The following is a 15867-nucleotide window of genomic DNA, read 5'->3' on the forward strand; positions in this document are numbered from 1 at the left end:
TATTACCAAAGGTGCTGCTGGCATCATTAGGGGTCAGACCACAATGCCCTCGTTGTCATTGTAGCCCATGACGCACGGTTCTTAGAATGATTGATGTGCTAGAGCCTTTCGGCTTCCAGGTATACATCATTCCAAATCGTAGCGACCATGTCAAGTGACGACAGTAAATTTTGTTTGTATTCGGAGATCTTGACTTTGAATTTTCAAAGCCATTAAATTCGTGTTGATCCAAGCCTAAACACAGCTGCAATAGAGCACATGTAAGGATCCAGCACAAGCACACGTATTTAGAGACCTTGACTTTGACTTGGAATTTTGTAAGGATCCAGAACCACGAAATTATTAGATAGATTTGCAGCAACTCCATTGCAAAATCGAATAAAAAAGGGAGTAAATCATTGACCACGCGGCAAATGATGAACTTTATAATACATAATATCCATTGAATACGGTAATATCAGTTTAACATAGCTATCCAAAAAAAAATACTAGTACAGTACAGTCCTTGAGAACAAGTTATAACACGGAAAAGGCACAAATTTCCACTTAATCCAAACAAAATGGCAATGTGTTACAGTGGACGAGACAGTTTGCCCTCTTTGAGTGACACCACTACAATACATATCACCTCCCCCCAGAGAGAACTGTTATGGTCGAGGCTCCAGATGAGCACAGTACATGGTCAATCTCTTTATCCTCGTCTGGATCAATAATGCTCAGGGAAGCTGGAGACAACTCATTTAATCTTGCGCCTCTTTCCAGGTACAGCATGACGTGACGCATAGACGGCCGCAGCTTGGGTAGTGAGTGAGAACAAAGCAAGCCAAGCTTCAGCACGAGCTCAGCATCCTCTTGGTCGTAATCTTCCAACTTTGGGTCTACAGCTCCAGTGACCGAGCCGCTTTTCCACATGCTGAGGACCCAGTCTGCAAGCACCAAAGGCTCACCTCCAGCAACAGCCATGCCAATTGGCTGTCTTCCGCAGACCACCTCGATCATGAAAATACCGAATGCAAACACGTCAGTTGCCTTGGTGGCTTTGCCAAGCCGGGCCAACTCAGGTGCAATGTATCCCCAGGTTCCTGCCACACGTGTGGTGTGTGCATCAACTCCATGGTCATGGAACCTCGCAAGGCCGAAGTGACTGAGCCTCCCGTTCATGGAGTTGTCAAGAAGCACATTGCTAGCCTTGATGTCTCTATGGATGATGACACGCTCCCAGTCCTCATGGAGGTAACAGAGCCCAGAAGCTACACCTTTGATAATGTGAAGCCTCTGTGCCCAGTCAAGGACGGGCTTGCCCTTGCCATACAAGTACTTATCAAGGCTTCCATTTGGCATGCAATCGTAGACCAACAGCAGCTCCTTCTTGTACCGGCAGTAGCCAAGCAGCTGTACAAGGTTGCGGTGGCGAACACGGCCAAGGATGGCGATCTCGGCCATGAACTCCCTCTTTCCCTGCTTTGACTCTGGAGATACCCGCTTGATCGCAATGCTATGCGCAGAGTTAGACAGCACCCCTTCGTACACCCTTCCAAATCCTCCTTTCCCAAGTAGCATCCTGTCGTTGAATCCATCAGTTGCAGTGAATAGCTCTTTGTAAGTGAAAGATGGTGGCCCACACATTATTTCGAACTCCTTATCCTCCTTTCGGTTCCTCAGATAGTGGCAAATAAGAACAGCAAGTACAATTAGAACAACAGCTGGTATAATCGTTGGGGCTCCTAAAATGGTCATTCTGCCCAAGTATTGAAAGCGGGAATGGTGTTTAAGATCCTTAAGTAATCCTAATGGCAACTGAGAGTAGTCAAGTGGTTGTGCCTCTCCATCTAGCGTGAAACTCCACCCAAGAACGTAGTGGTCGGATGTCAATTTATCACTTGCTGCAGAAAAGCCAGCATACAATGAACTGAGTGACAACAGGGAGGAGAGATTCAAGGGGGTTGATAGCAAAGGTAGTTCAGGTTTAGGCATGGAATAAAGTGCTAAGGTGACATTCAGGCGGTAAGAATTGCTATCGTACTCCACCCACACTTGCACCGGCTTTCCGCTTCTGAGCTCAATACTTTTGAAGTCACCACTGGAGTCATAGAAGCCAGCAGTATGGGATTCGACTGAGAGCAAGCTGTCAACATTGATCCCAACATGGTTGTTGTCAATGTCCTTAAACTCTGGGTTTAGGACAGTGTCAAGTTCAACTGCGAAGAAAACATGATTATCTGAGCTAGAACTGGGAAGGCCTAGGAACTGACCAGCTGAGTTGTCAGATATATCATTTGTAGAAGAAAGCATGAAGGCAAGCCCATGGCCTTTATACCGCCGAAAGCCTATGGTGGCCACAAAGGTTGTAGAGAAAGAGGAGATAGAACCACCAGGGATTTTCTGAAAACTGAGAGGGTAGCTGCAAAAGGCATGGCCGCTTGTTCCATCTGGCATATTGGTTAAACTCAGCAGATCATCATTTATCAACAAAGCACGGCCATCAAGATTTAGATCAGCCTTGAAAAAACCATTGTAGACAAGTTCATCTGTACCAGGGATGACCTCAGAAGCATGGAGGTGTGCAGCAGTAAGGCAGAGGAAGACGAGGATGGGGAGGTAAGGTCGCCATGCGAAAGGAGCCATGCTGCCAAGCAACTAAGCAAGCAAGTTAATATTGCACCATCTATAAGAGGGCAGGTCGAAATAGAAGCCAAATAAGTGCCTATAGGGAAAGTCAGTCAACTCGTGCCAAACTAGTGGAAATATCTTCTAGACAAGATGGACAGTGACAGACCTGGAAATACTCTACCACTCACTGTTACATGGCTTGGATCCCACTTCGTTGTACCTGACCTCTTTCTTTTCTGTTAGATTGGAGCTGCACTTGTTAACTTTCCTACTCCAATATTCATTTAACTCAGCTGCAGATATGAGTAACCATATGCTTCTCCTCCTCGCCATTGTTGCTAATCACTATGCTTCCACACTGAGTGCCAACACAGACCAACAAATCTTCAACGGTTTCTCCACGGCCAATCTGAAGCTTGATGGCCAAGCATCTGTCACAGGCCAAGCTATACGGCTCACCCAAGGTATTTCCAGTGAACAAGGGAGTGCTTTCTACAGCAAGCCTCTCAATTTCAGCAGTGATAACGCCAGCACTGGTGATGGTGGAGCCTCCTTCTCAACAACCTTCGTGTTTGCCATCACTGATGCCACCATGGACCTTCTGGAAACTTCTGGCATGACCTTCCTGCTCTCCTCCACCATGGAGTTGCATCATATGTACAACTCATCAGGTCAGTATATAGGACCCCCTGGCAAAGTTGGTAACAACTCTAAGCCTGATGATCAATTCTTCTTTGCCGTCGAGTTCAGTGGTATTGGCGAGAACCATATCGATATAGAGGTCAAAAGCATGGTCTTTGTTGACTCCCTGATCAAAAACTTCTACAGGTCCAATACCAGGTTTGAAAGCAGTGAACTTAGCACTGGTAAACCAATGCAAGTGTGGGTGGAATACGATAGCCAGTTGCAAAAGCTAAACATCACCCTAGAGGAATTTGACGAGTTCCACTTGACCAAACCCCAATCTCTGCCACAGTTTTCATTCAGTGTCAATCTCTCATCTTTGATATCAGACTCTGACTTAGTATATGCTGGGTTTTCTGCAATTGGTCAAACCGATTGCAGTCTTTATGTTATTGGCTGGAGTTTCATGTTAAATGGAAAAGCTCCACTACTGAACAGAACTGCTCTGAATCAAGTACTGGCAGGTCTTCCTGTAGAAAACAAACAAAAACAGGATCGCATCAGCAACAATAAGCACATGGGCATGGGCATTCATTTGAGTGTACTCCTACCAACAGCCACTTTGGTTACCGTTGCATTAGTTGTTTCCATTGTTCTAGTTTCTTACAACGTCAAGTCTTGGATGAAGGGAAACTTTGGACATGGTATGTATGAAATTGAGTGTGGGTTGCCATCTTTCACATATAAAGAGCTAAGTTCTGCCACCATCAGGTTCAACAAAAAAATGATCCTTGGGGAAGGTGGATTTGGGAAAGTCTATAAGGGTGTGCTGGGTCTCTCTAAGCAGAGCATTGCAATCAAACGGGTCTCTCCAGAGTCGAAGCAGGGTATGAAGGAGTTCATGGCTGAGATTGAAATTCTTGGTCACCTTCGCCACCGTAACCTTGTCCAATTGATCGGCTACTGTCTTCATAAGCAGGAGCTCCTTTTAGTCTATGACTATATGCCTAATGGCAGCCTTGATTCACACTTGCATAATACAGACAAACCAATTCTAGTTTGGGCTCAAAGGCTTTGCATCATCAAAGGGGTAGCATCTGGCCTGTTGTACTTGCATGAGGACTGGGAGCAGGTAGTCATCCATCGAGATGTTAAGACAAGCAATATTCTCCTTGATGATGAAATGAATGGGAGGTTAGGTGACTTTGGCCTTGCAAGACTGCACAACCATGAATCTGATGCACATACCACACATGTGGCAGGCACCTGGGGTTACATTGCTCCAGAGCTGGGTAGACATGGGAAGGCGACCAAGGCGACTGATGTGTATGCATTTGGCATATTTTTATTGGAAGTGGTAAGTGGAAAGCGGCCAATAGAGGTGAAAGCCGATGGGGAGACATTGCTACTAGCAGATTGGGTCCTCAACGCCTGGCAAAGTGGTTCAATCATTGATGCTGTCGATACAAGGTTACCAGAAGAATATGAGCCTGAGGAGCTAGAGCTAGTCCTCAAACTTGGTCTCATATGCACCCACTCATTACCCAAGAAAAGACCTTGCATGCGATTAGTAATGCAGTACCTACTAAAGGATACACCCATCCCAGACTTCCTGCCAAGTTTCTTGACCACCGATGCAAATAAAGATGAAGACTTCAATGAGCAGGTACTGCCCTGTCCCTCAGTGGCAACATCTACAACAGGTCTTTCTGGAGGAAGGTGAAATAAGAATCAGGTCATGTATTGTAAATTTAGTTAAATTGGTCATGAGCTTGATATGCAAATGCAACTATTTTGTTAAGAAACAATGTTGTACCAAAATAAATATAATCAATTTCTTGCAACGTAGTAAACAATATGTAAGTTATAGTAATTTCCAGATACAGAAACTAGAAATACTGTATGCTAGGAATCTAGTAATTTGCACTATTTGAATACTTGTCATGTGGATCTTAAATCAGGCCTATGATATAACCGTAACAGAATATATATTCTTGTACATCCAAAGCATCTGAGCTCACTATCAGACTGCTCTACTACAGTTTTTTTTTTCATTAGAAAGGATGTCACCAAACTACAGTTTTTTTTCATTAGAAAGGATGTAACCAAACAGGGACTCATCAGGCTCCAGATGTAACATTGGTCGCATGCATACACTAATTTGACTCCACATGTGCCCTAAATCAATGTGTAAGGTAAGCTTTAGTGATCTCTGACATCTAGCTAAACCGTTTTTGTTATGTTGGATTCATGTGTCGGTTCTTATCAGGTTTCATATTTGTGGCACACTGCTGCAGCTTCTTTCTGTAGAAACATAACCTCGGTCGTACCAGTGAGTAACATTACAGCTAACTATATTTAGAGGATCAGTCAGGACTACGAAACTACTTGGCTAAATACATCATAAGCCTACAAGATAGAAAAATAAAAATTAATTGCCTACAAGCTAAAAAGTTACCAGCAAAACTCTGAGCCGAATTCAGGTTACCAGCAAATGAGTTGAAGTCCATATCTGGCACGCAGTCTAGAAGCATGTCATTGACACAATGCTGGTATACAATCTTCTTCGTAACTGTCTTGTTCGTTCATTTCGTATAACAACATCCAGCATTAAGAGGAAACCCCCTCTCTACTCCTTCACAGGAAAACCAATCTTAATTTAGTTACACTGACGAAAGCTCCAAGATAATGTAGGTCTCGATAAAATTGGAGTCAACACCTGTCATAAAGAACCCAAATACCGTTCACTTCCTTCAACCCAGCGGCAAGCCTGCAATCAGCTATTCCTTAATCCTCTTTGCTTTCATAGATCATCACAACTGCTCAAAAGCACCTGATCACCGACCATAGCTTGTTTGCAAGGAACATAGTTGCCACTTGCAAGGATTCCAAGGCCTGATCATAATGAGTTCTCTTGCTGCAAACTCATTAAACATGGCAATACTTCCAACAGAAGACGGTCAAGTCGTCTATGACCAATGACCATGAGCCTTTTATTCTCTTCCATTCATGAAAAATTAATGCAGCCTGATTCCATTTCTGTCCACTAGGCAGGACTTCCGCAAATCAACCATCGCAATCTGACACTGAATCCTCTAGGTATGTTTCTACAAACAAGAAACGAGGTTCACTGACAAGGCTGCACATGGCATACATAGCTAAACATGGACCAAAGAATTCTGCACACAACAGTTCACCTCAATGCAGCAATTAAAATGCGCTTGTTGAGCAAATGACAATGATCTGAGCTTTGAGCACGCAACCGTCAACACAGTCATTGTCAGAGCGTCAGGTTGGAAACTTGGAGTCCTGCTAGCACTCAGAAACCATCTTGTTCCAGCTGCTCACAATCCTGTCCGGGCAGACCGGCTTTTCTCCAGCATCCCCTCCAGCACCTGCCCTGCAGTCACCATGCTCTGCTCCCGCTACGGAGGTCCTTGCCCGCCACAGCAGTCCCAGTCCCTAGCATCGTGTTCCTTGCAGACATTTCATCGAACAGCCTCCTGGCATCTCCCTACCCTGCAAAGATCCCCATCCGCATCAAGCAATGCAGCAGCAGCACCCAGTACCAACCTTTCCCCATAGGAAGAGAGCGCGCCTGGATCCCTTCTTCGGAGTGTTCGCGGGGTCACGCCGGACCTGACCTGCGAGGACGCCGTGAAGGCGTTCGGGAGCGGGCCGGACGACGAGACGAGGATGCAGCGGCGAGGGCAACCGCGGTGAGCGGGGCCTACCAAGGAGAAGCAGCCCATGGAGCAGCCTGGCTGCCTCGCAGCGAGGGATGCCGGCGGTCAGGAGCGCGCGGCCTGGCGGCGGCGGCGGCATGGTGGCACCGCCGCCATGTTTCATTGCTGTCGAATGAGGCGCAGCCCCCTCTCGCAGAGGTGCCACGGATCGGATCGCAGTGGATTCGCTGTGAATTCCAGTGAATTCGGATCGTCTCTTTTACCCCTTGACGCAAAATTCAAAATTTCAAAATTATCACATCAAATGAAATCTCGGAGTATTAAATCTGGACGAAATAAAAAACTAATGGCATAGTTTATCTGTAAATTACAAGACGAATTTAATGACCCTAACTAAATCATAGTCTTAGTAAATCCGTCTCGTAGTTTACAGAGGAATTTTGTAATTAATTTAAATTTAATATTTTAAATGTGAAAAAATTCTATTTAAAAAAATTTACAGGCCGCAACTAAACAAGTCCTGTTTGACTAGCAATGACTCAGAGAACATCGACATTTTTGCCTTTAAAAAAAAACATTGACATTTTTCGAGTGAGCTTGCTGGAAACATTCCTGCTGACCGAATTGATGTCGGATTGAGATTCGAAGCACCACTGCACTGATGAGAGAGGGGTTGGATTCATCAGGTGGTGGTGGTGGAGGTACATTAGTTGTTCCAGCAGCAGCTGCATCTACGCTAAGACTCGACCGGACTCACTGACCGGCTCCGAGGAGCCTGCCCGGCATTTGCTCTCCTAATCTTAGAGCATCTTCAAGAGGTTAGCTAAAAATTCTAGCTAAATGAAGATCTAAAAGACTAGCTAAAACAATAAAAGCTTTTCAAAACGGTATAGAAACCAACAGCCTCTCCAAATAGGCTCTCCAAATCACCTCCCTCCTGTTCCTCCCTCTCGTCGAGCTCCTGCTTGTGCTGTCAGTCCACGGGCCGGCACCGCGCGGAAGCCACCGCCGCCGGGCGCGAGCTCTGCTGCCACGGCCCTCCATGGCGTCCCCGTAGGAGAACACGACAGCACCTTCCAGTTCTTGGCCACGACGTCGCGCGCCGCCTCGGCAGGCTTCGCGGCACCGTGGGGCTCCACGAGCTGCACCTCCACCGTCATCTCGCCCTCGCACACGGGGCTGGCGGCGTAGTCCTAGCACCGAGGGGAGCAGGGGCAGCCCTTGCACCTGAAGAGGCGCCTGTTCGGCGCCGGCGCGGCGGCCACCAGCTAAAGGACGGTCGGTTCGAGCAGAGCGTTGGTGACCTTGTGGCGAAAATTTGATGTGATGTGGCCGGCGACGGCATCCGGTTGCCCGCCGCCACCAGCTCCGCCGGGGAGGATGCCATTCACCCTTCTCCGTGAGCTTCGGGAGCTGCGCGGGAGGGCGCGTGGGACCACAGGAGGTGGATCGCGAGCGGCGTCTGTCCGGGAAAAAAAGCAGTGCGGGGGGCTGCATACCGAGTTGGATGGCAAGGAGATGATTTTGGAGAGGCTATTGGATCCAATTTTTTTCAGCATTTTGCTATCTTAAAATAGTCAAGTCATTATAGAGATGCTCTTAATAGTCAAGTCATTATAGAGATGCTCTTACTCCTACGAACACCATTAGGCTCTGGTACAAAGCTCCCCCCCCCCCCCCCCCCCCCCCCGCGCTTACCTCGCTGGCCTCACTCGGCCGCTCGCTGCTCCCTCCACGGCAGCCAGCTAGTTTGCCTTCCTCACGCGCCACCCAAAAATTTTCGCCAATCACATCAAATGTTCAGATACATGCATAGAGTATTAAATATAATAATAAAAAATAACTAGTTACATAGATTGTGATAACTTTACGAGACGAATTTTTTGAGCCTAATTAATTTATGATTAGTCATAAGTGGTACAATAATTCACATATACTAATGACGAATTAGTTAAGCTTAAAAGATTTGTCTTATCATTTTCAGACTAGTTATGAAATTAGTTTTTTTATTAGCGTCCAAAAATTCTTTCCGACGTCCGGTCAAACATCCGATGTGAACGGCAGAAAAGAAACGGCGATCCAACTGTAACCCGGGAAGTTGCAATTTGAGTGAATGGCATTTTCGTGTTCGGTAATTTGTGAATTTGGTTTAATGTTAAAGCCTCTGGAAAAAATCGTAGTATATGTTGTATACTTGATTAAGTTCCCCTGAAAAATTGTTCCTTAGCTATTCCAGCGTGATTCGAATCAACCAAAATCCATTACAATAATACCAGAAATTTCGATGCAGTTTATTTATCACAATTTGGGCTTAATCCTACTATATGCATCTCTTCCTGTTAATGGTTGAGGATTGGAGCTGGTTGCTAGCTACTCAGACAGTCAGGGAACAGCTCGTCCTTGACGGCGGGCGCGATCCACTGGATCTGGATGTGCGTGATCTCCCAGAGCTCGTCGCCTTCCCTCGGCACCAGCACCTCCTTGGCCTTCATCTCCATGATCATCCGCTTGAGCATCCTCGGCACGAGCTCCTGCATCACCCCGGCGCCGCCGCCCGCGGCGAGGTCGCACTTGACGCACGTGTCCATCCGCCGCAGCACGCCGAGCCAGAAGGTCCGGAACCCCGGCGCCTGCGCCAACGTCGGCAGCAGCAGCACGAAGACGTCGCCCAGCAGCTCGGCGGCGGCGGCCAGCGTGCCCTCCATGCTCCGCGTCTCCCGCTCCGCGCCCTCGCGCCGCGAGTACTCGAGCGTCTTCTCCGTCAGGTCGTCCACCATGGCGAAGATGACGAGGTTGAAGCAGGCCAGGCACCCCGCCGGGCCCAGGTCGAGGTCGCCCGCCGCCGCCAGGTTGAAGGCGCGCCCGAGCTCGAACACGGACTGGCACCGGACCTCCTCGCGCCGTACCAGGCTCGTCTTGCGCAGCGCCTCCGCGAGCTTGATGAACATGTTGGCCGCCAGGTTGCCCATCCGCGACGCGTCCTCCACCGACGCCGCCGACGGCGCTCTGCTGCTGCCGCCGCCGCTGAAGCCGGCGCTGTTCCCGGGGTCGGAGTAGCCGGACTTGTGCCACTGGATGAGCCAGTTGACGGACTCGGCCATGAGCTCGAGGATCCTGGTGCTCACGTCCAGCGTAGAGCTGGGACTCGGGCCGTGCCATTTTTGGGCGGGCTGCGGCACGATCATTTGGCACAACCCAAAGCACGGCACGATACGAAATATTTTGGGCCGTGCCGTGCCTATAATTTCAGCACGACGGGCTATATGGCACGACCCGCACGGCACGAAAACAGCCCATCGGCCATTACGTAGCCCCTTGTACTATTATGACAGTTAATCTTCCTTTCTAATTAACAATAATCATGAAATAAAATATTATTCATTCAAGAAAATCATATAATTTTCATACCATGGATAGTTTATGTGCTTTTTAATTGCAATAATAATATTTCTATATCGATGCATATAAATCCAATTGTAAGTATCCGGAGGGCCGGCACGACACGAAGGCGTGCCGGCGTGCCATGGGCCATGCTTAGGCTTGATAATAGACTTATCGTGCCAGCACGGTACGGTACGATGTGCCGATCGTGTCTTAAAAATCAAAACCCGACACGGCACGAGACACGAGAGGACGGGACGGGCCGGCACGGCACGGCCAAGTCTCAGCTCTAGTCCAGCGGGCTGATCTTAGAGCGCGGCGAACCCGAAGGCGGCCTCGATGACGGCGGCGTAATTGAAGCGCGTGACGTGCGCGCCGCCGTCGCTCATGAGCTTGACCATCGCCGCCACGGACTGGTCGAACGTTTCCGGGTGGCGCCCCGTGACGGTGAGCAGGTGGAGCAGCGTCTTCCAGCCCAGCGGCGTCTGCACGCCGCCGGCGTGCTCCGTCTGTGAGCAGCCTCACTATGCTCTCCGAGATGGCCTCGCAGCAGGTGTCCAGGATCTCCTTGTCCAGCTTCCACATCATGTTAATGGACTTGAAGATGAGCTCCTCGGAGACGCGGGTGTCGACGGCGCGCGGCGGCGCCGCCGCCGCCGTCGAGAGCAGGCGCACGGCGACACGGAAGAGCGCCACGATGGCCTTCTCGGCGAAGGGGCACGACGAGAAGAGCGGCAGCTGCGACACGGCGTTGAAGCAGTCGAGGAGCGGCGGCCAGAAGGTGGCGAAGCGGTGGAGATTGGCCGATGCGAGGAGCGCCAAGAGGTCCCAGCAGAAGCCGACGGTCTCCTACTCCTCGATGGGCGTGCTGAACTTATGACCCTTGCCGCCGCCGGCGAAGATGAGCGCCCGCCCGAGGTTCTGGAGCGCCTCGTCGGGCAGCTTGCCGCTCTCTTTGAAGATGGCCCCGACCTGGCACTGCTGGATGATCTTGAGGTTGTTCTCGAACTCGCTGCCGACGGAGAGCAGCGACTCGCCGCCGGAGTCGAGCGACAGGAACTGCGAGAAGCGGCCGATCATGCCCGACACGTGCCGGCTGGTCCCGGCGCCGCGGTGCGTGGGGGGGAAGATGACGCCGCCGCCGGCGTCCGAGGTCGACGCCCGGTGGCGGTGCCCCTGCCCCCCAGGGCGCTCAGAGGAGCCGCCGCCGCCGTCCGGGTCGATCACCGCCGGCGGCAGCAGCTTGAGCCGCTTGAGCTTCAGCAAGCAGTCCACGACGTTCTTCCAGGCGCCGCGCACCAACTCGCCGAAGCGGTTGGCGATGGTGAAGAGCGCGAGCGTGGCCATCCGCGGCTTGAGCTCGTTGCTGAAGGTGAAGAGCGTCTCCTCCGTGGTGGCGTAGGGGTTGAGGCGTTGAGCAGCGTGGTGAACTTGCAGAGGCAGCAGAGGAGCTCGTCCAACACGTCCTCCAGCCCGTACCGCGCGATGCTCGCCACGGGCACGAGCCCCTCGACGCACTGGTTGAGCGTCTCCTCGTCGTCGGCGCCGTCGAAGATGGCCGCGAGCGTGGCGACGTGGGGCCCGAGACGGCGACGAACACCTCCCGGCTGAGCTTGTGCTTGAAGTCGCAGGGCGTGATGGGCTCCATGGCGCGGGAGCGCTTGACCAGGTCGGCCCAGCGGCTGGGCGTCATCTCCGCCGCCGCCGCCGCCGAGGTGCTGAAGACGGTGATGGCGTTGGTGGAGATGGAGTGGAAGAGCTACTCCCGCGGCAGGTCCTTCTTGTCGTTGATGGCGCGGTTGTTCCGGATGAAGTCCTCCTCCGACATCTTCTTCTTCACCTGCGGGTTGTGGAGGTTGGTCTGCTGCTCGAAGAAGCGCTCCGAGAAGGCCTCGAGGATGCGCTGGATCTTCTGGGACTCGCCGGGCAGCCGGAACGTCTCCAGGTATGTGCGCAGCGCCGTGTCGAGGATGGCGCCGGTGAAGTCGAACGTCTCGGTGAACTCCTTGAGGACCTTGAGGTTGAACTCGTCGGGGTCGCCCAGGAACTCGCCGATCTTGTTCTTGTCCAGCCCCGGCGAGTAGCGGAGGAAGTAGGCCATGCTCCGGGCTCCGGCGGCGTCGGCACCAGGTGGCACAGCTTCAGGAACTCCACGCCCTTCTTCTGGTCCCGGTTGTAGCGATTCGCCGCGATGGCCACCTTCTTCTTCCGCAGCTTGCGCTTGCGCACGAAGTCCACCCACGTTTCTCTCTCGATGCCGGCGCCGCCGCCGGAGGAGTCCTAGCGCTCGGTCCAGAACAGGCGGAACTCGGACACGTCGACGGCGTACGCGTCGTGGTCGGGGGCCTTGTCCACCTCGACGTTGTCGGCGATGGTGGTGATCATGCTGACGAGGCCCTCGAACGCCTGCAGCTGCACCGGCGTCATCGGGCCCGGCGCCGCCGGGAACGCCGCCTTGCACAGCAGCTTGCCGACCTCCTCGAACACGTTGCGCAGCAGCGGGTCGCAGTCGTAGTTGACGTACATCTCGATCACGAACGTCGGCTGCCGGATGAAGCTGATGAGCCCCTCCACCGCCACCTCCTGCAGCTGCGGGCCGTTGGCGCCGCCGCACATGCGGAGCAGCACGAACATGAAGAAGGCCTCAAGCTGGAGCTTCAGGAACCTGGTGGTGGTGGCGGTGGGGATTGATTCTGATGTCAACGAATTTCGACCAAAATTTCACTAAATTTTGACCAAATTGAAGAGGATTTGAATAACGGAGCAGCCAGCAAGCATAAGGTGTCTCACCGGCGGAGGAAGTGGTAGAGGTTGAGCGCCGTGCTGCAGATAATGGAGAGGACCAGCGGGCTGTACTCGGTGGCGTAGTGGATGAGGTGGTAGAAGAGGTCGTCCTGGATGAGGCGCAGGAGCTTGGCGTGCTTGCCGATGGCCTCGCCGCCGAGCTCAACGGCGGAGTTGACGAGCACCAGCGCGAAGAGCACCACGTCCTCCTCGGAGGTGAAGGCGCCCTGTCCGTCCGTCATGACCACCATGTCCGACGCGTTGAGCAGCAGCGAGCAGAGGAAGCTGAAGACGTCCACCATGCACCGCGCGCCGAAGCCGGCGCCCGAGCCGCCGCCGAGTGCCGCGGGGTCGTCGCCGTGCGCTGGAGGAGCTCGCTGCCGCGGCTGCCGGCGGCGTGCTGCACGATCTGGAAGCACGTCTGCACGTGTAGACGGCGGTGCAGACGGAGCTGTCCGACAGCAGCGGCGCAGCGCGGGCGCGGAGGAGCGCGGCGAGCACCTGCAGCACGCGCAGGAGCACGGCCTCCTCGGCGCCGGTGTCGGCGAAGCGCTCCATGCGGCAGTTGGTGAGCGCGGCGAGGATGGCGTGCACGGCCCGGGGAGCACTCGTCGAACACGTCGATGCGGAGGATCTTGAGCACGGAGGAGAGCGCCACGCCGGTGGCCGCCGGGGGCGCCTCCTCGCTCTGGACCACGTCCAGGAACGGCGTCAGGTACGTGGACGGGTCGGAGCAGCGCCACGCGCCGTGCCGGGGCTGGAAGAGGAGGCCGCGGAGGGCCTTGAGGGAGCTGATCAGGCCAGCGAAGGTGGCCTCCTCGGCGGCGGCCACGGCCGGCGGGAGGTACGAGTAGGGGTCCGGCCGGCGCCGGATCACGGCCAGCAGCGCGGCGACCTCGGTGTTGAGCATGCAGGAGATGCCAAGGTCCTTGAGCCGCGGGTCGCGCCGGGGCCCGCGCTGCGCGGCGTAGGCTGGCGGCGGGCCGTCGTCGTCGTCGCCGCCGCCCGCCGTTCTGGCCATTGCTGCTGCTTGCTTGGATGGGAGGAGGAGGATCGATCTCGTTCAGTTCAGGTGGTCGGGAGGACGGAAGCCATCTTTCTGCCACGTGACAACGCTGTCCGGGATGATCGATGTCTTCCCAGTATCAGGCCACTCACTAAAAATAGCATGGCTCGGTGTTCTACGAAATTTTGGGGGAGCCCACAAGGTTCGGCTATTACGAATTTTGAGGAGCGCGACGTACGGGAGCTCCGCTAACTAGCGAGCCCGCGCTGAGGCCCTCCACAATGAGTCTCCAAAGTGATGCCTAAATAGAAGAGAGAGTTCGAGTATCACTCCCAACACTGCAGCATGCGATGCCAATTGCAAGTGATGCTAGAAAAAAACGAGAGCGGAGCAAGTATTGGCATTGATGCCAGGTTAATTAAACATTATTCTTGCACCAAGGAAACGAGAACCGTAGGGAACGGATGGCTAATAAAAGCTAGTTATTTTATTTGCTGTGGGCCCCAAGGTTTAGATAGCAGCAGTGTCGAGAAATTTACACACCGCAGCACAGAGAATTGATGCTTGGTTTTCTTTTTGTGGGACCCGATATTTTTGTGGAGGGCCTGAGAACTCAAATTCCGACATCCTATATATATAGTAGGTTTATGATCCCCACTAGCCCCAGTGGTCCCTACCTTTTCTATATTCATTCTGACGTTCCTATCTTTTTTCTTAGACTGACTTCAACAGAAATGCATTTTACCTCTCCAATCTCTACTGTTCACGCGAGGCATCTACTCCAACAGAGAAGGCATACTTGGGAGGCAAATTGCGTTGGAGGAGAGAGACAATGCAAAATTGCAATCCCTCTCTCCTCGAACACATATGCGGCCGGCGGGGCCAAGCGAGCCTGCGGGGAGGAGCGGGGGAGGAGGAGACCGCGGCGGGGAGCGGCCGGAGTGGGGCGGCGTACCCGGTCTCCACCTCGTCGGAGTGGGCAGTAGCTGCTGCTCTGGCACCCACGGCGGCACGGGGCGGCCGCGCGGGATGGAGGTGGAGGCGCGGCGCAGGCTAGAGGCGGAGGCGTGGTGCGGCGCGGGGTGGAGGGGCGTGACGGGCAGAAGGCCGTTGATAACCGGTGGAGGCTAGGGACGGGGCGGCGGGGCGTGGTAGACCGGCGGCTCGTGGCGAGCGGCGGTCCTCACGGCGGGGCTGCCTCGTGGGATCCACGAGCAGGCCGAGCGGGCGTGGCCCTCCCCTGCTGCGGCCGTGGGCGAGCTCGGTGCCTCCTCTCGAGCGCCGGCGCAGCCCTCCCCTGCTGCGGCCGTGAGCGCAGCGGCAGGGCGGAGCAGCAGTGGAGGAGGTGGAGGAGCAGGGGCGGAGCAGCAGCGGTCGAGCTCTCGCACTGCCTTGGCCTGCGGTCGAGCTGCCGCGCTGGCCGGCCGCGCATGGATCTCCTGTGCCGGCCCGCCCGCGGAGAGGAGGCGAGGCGCGGCGGCAGGAACAGTGAGGGGAGGCGTCGGCGGCAGGATCAAGGGAGGCGAGGGGAACCGGCGGCGGACGCTAGAGCAAGGAAGGGAGGGGAACTGGCATTTTGCCTCGCGTTGTTGGAGACGACCAATTTTGCGTGGACGACGTGTCCATTATGCGCAATGCAAATGAAGGAATGCATCCCGCATTTTGCCTCGTGTTGTTCGAGTCGTCTTAATCCAAGTGACTAGACGTGGAGCGTACGGCCCAGCAAAAACTTTCTAAATTTTTTCCTTTACATTATGTGATACCTAGTATTCTGTC

The 15867-nt window shown here is 53.3% G+C and overlaps 2 protein-coding genes and 1 pseudogene across 6 annotated transcripts; 1 reads left to right on the forward strand and 2 right to left on the reverse strand.

The window, feature by feature from the left end:
* Nucleotides 1-398: 398 nt before the first annotated feature.
* LOC120666237 (L-type lectin-domain containing receptor kinase SIT2-like) lies at nucleotides 399-7088 on the reverse strand. Of its 5 annotated transcripts, none has more exons than XM_039946021.1 (4): nucleotides 6432-7088; nucleotides 5693-6341; nucleotides 4817-4943; nucleotides 399-3764 (listed from the first exon to the last, which is right to left on the reverse strand). In XM_039946021.1, the coding sequence occupies exon 4, from the start codon at nucleotides 2623-2625 to the stop codon at nucleotides 625-627; it is 2001 nt and encodes a 666-aa protein (XP_039801955.1). In that variant the 5' UTR covers nucleotides 2626-3764; nucleotides 4817-4943; nucleotides 5693-6341; nucleotides 6432-7088; the 3' UTR covers nucleotides 399-624. The 5 variants fall into 5 exon arrangements, with proteins under 5 accessions (XP_039801955.1, XP_039801958.1, XP_039801957.1 ...); XM_039946024.1 differs by having other exon boundaries at nucleotides 5693-5863; nucleotides 5954-7088; XM_039946023.1 differs by having other exon boundaries at nucleotides 5693-5869; nucleotides 5954-7088.
* On the forward strand, nucleotides 2877-5260 carry LOC120666236 (L-type lectin-domain containing receptor kinase SIT2-like). Its single transcript, XM_039946019.1, has one exon. The coding sequence runs from the start codon at nucleotides 2912-2914 to the stop codon at nucleotides 4955-4957; it is 2046 nt and encodes a 681-aa protein (XP_039801953.1). The 5' UTR covers nucleotides 2877-2911; the 3' UTR covers nucleotides 4958-5260.
* Nucleotides 7089-9286: 2198 nt separating the features above from the next.
* On the reverse strand, nucleotides 9287-14106 carry LOC120667910 (annotated as a pseudogene).
* Nucleotides 14107-15867: the final 1761 nt, after the last annotated feature.

Source organism: Panicum virgatum, chromosome 3N (genome assembly GCF_016808335.1).
Source record: "Panicum virgatum strain AP13 chromosome 3N, P.virgatum_v5, whole genome shotgun sequence".
In the NCBI taxonomy this organism is placed as follows: domain Eukaryota; kingdom Viridiplantae; phylum Streptophyta; class Magnoliopsida; order Poales; family Poaceae; genus Panicum; species Panicum virgatum.

Coding starts and splice junctions, on each gene's coding strand:
- LOC120666236 (XM_039946019.1), top strand. CDS start 2,912: ATGAGTAACCATATGCTTCTCCTCCTCGCCATTGTTGCTAATCACTAT.
- LOC120666237 (XM_039946021.1), bottom strand. CDS start 2,625: ATGGCTCCTTTCGCATGGCGACCTTACCTCCCCATCCTCGTCTTCCTC.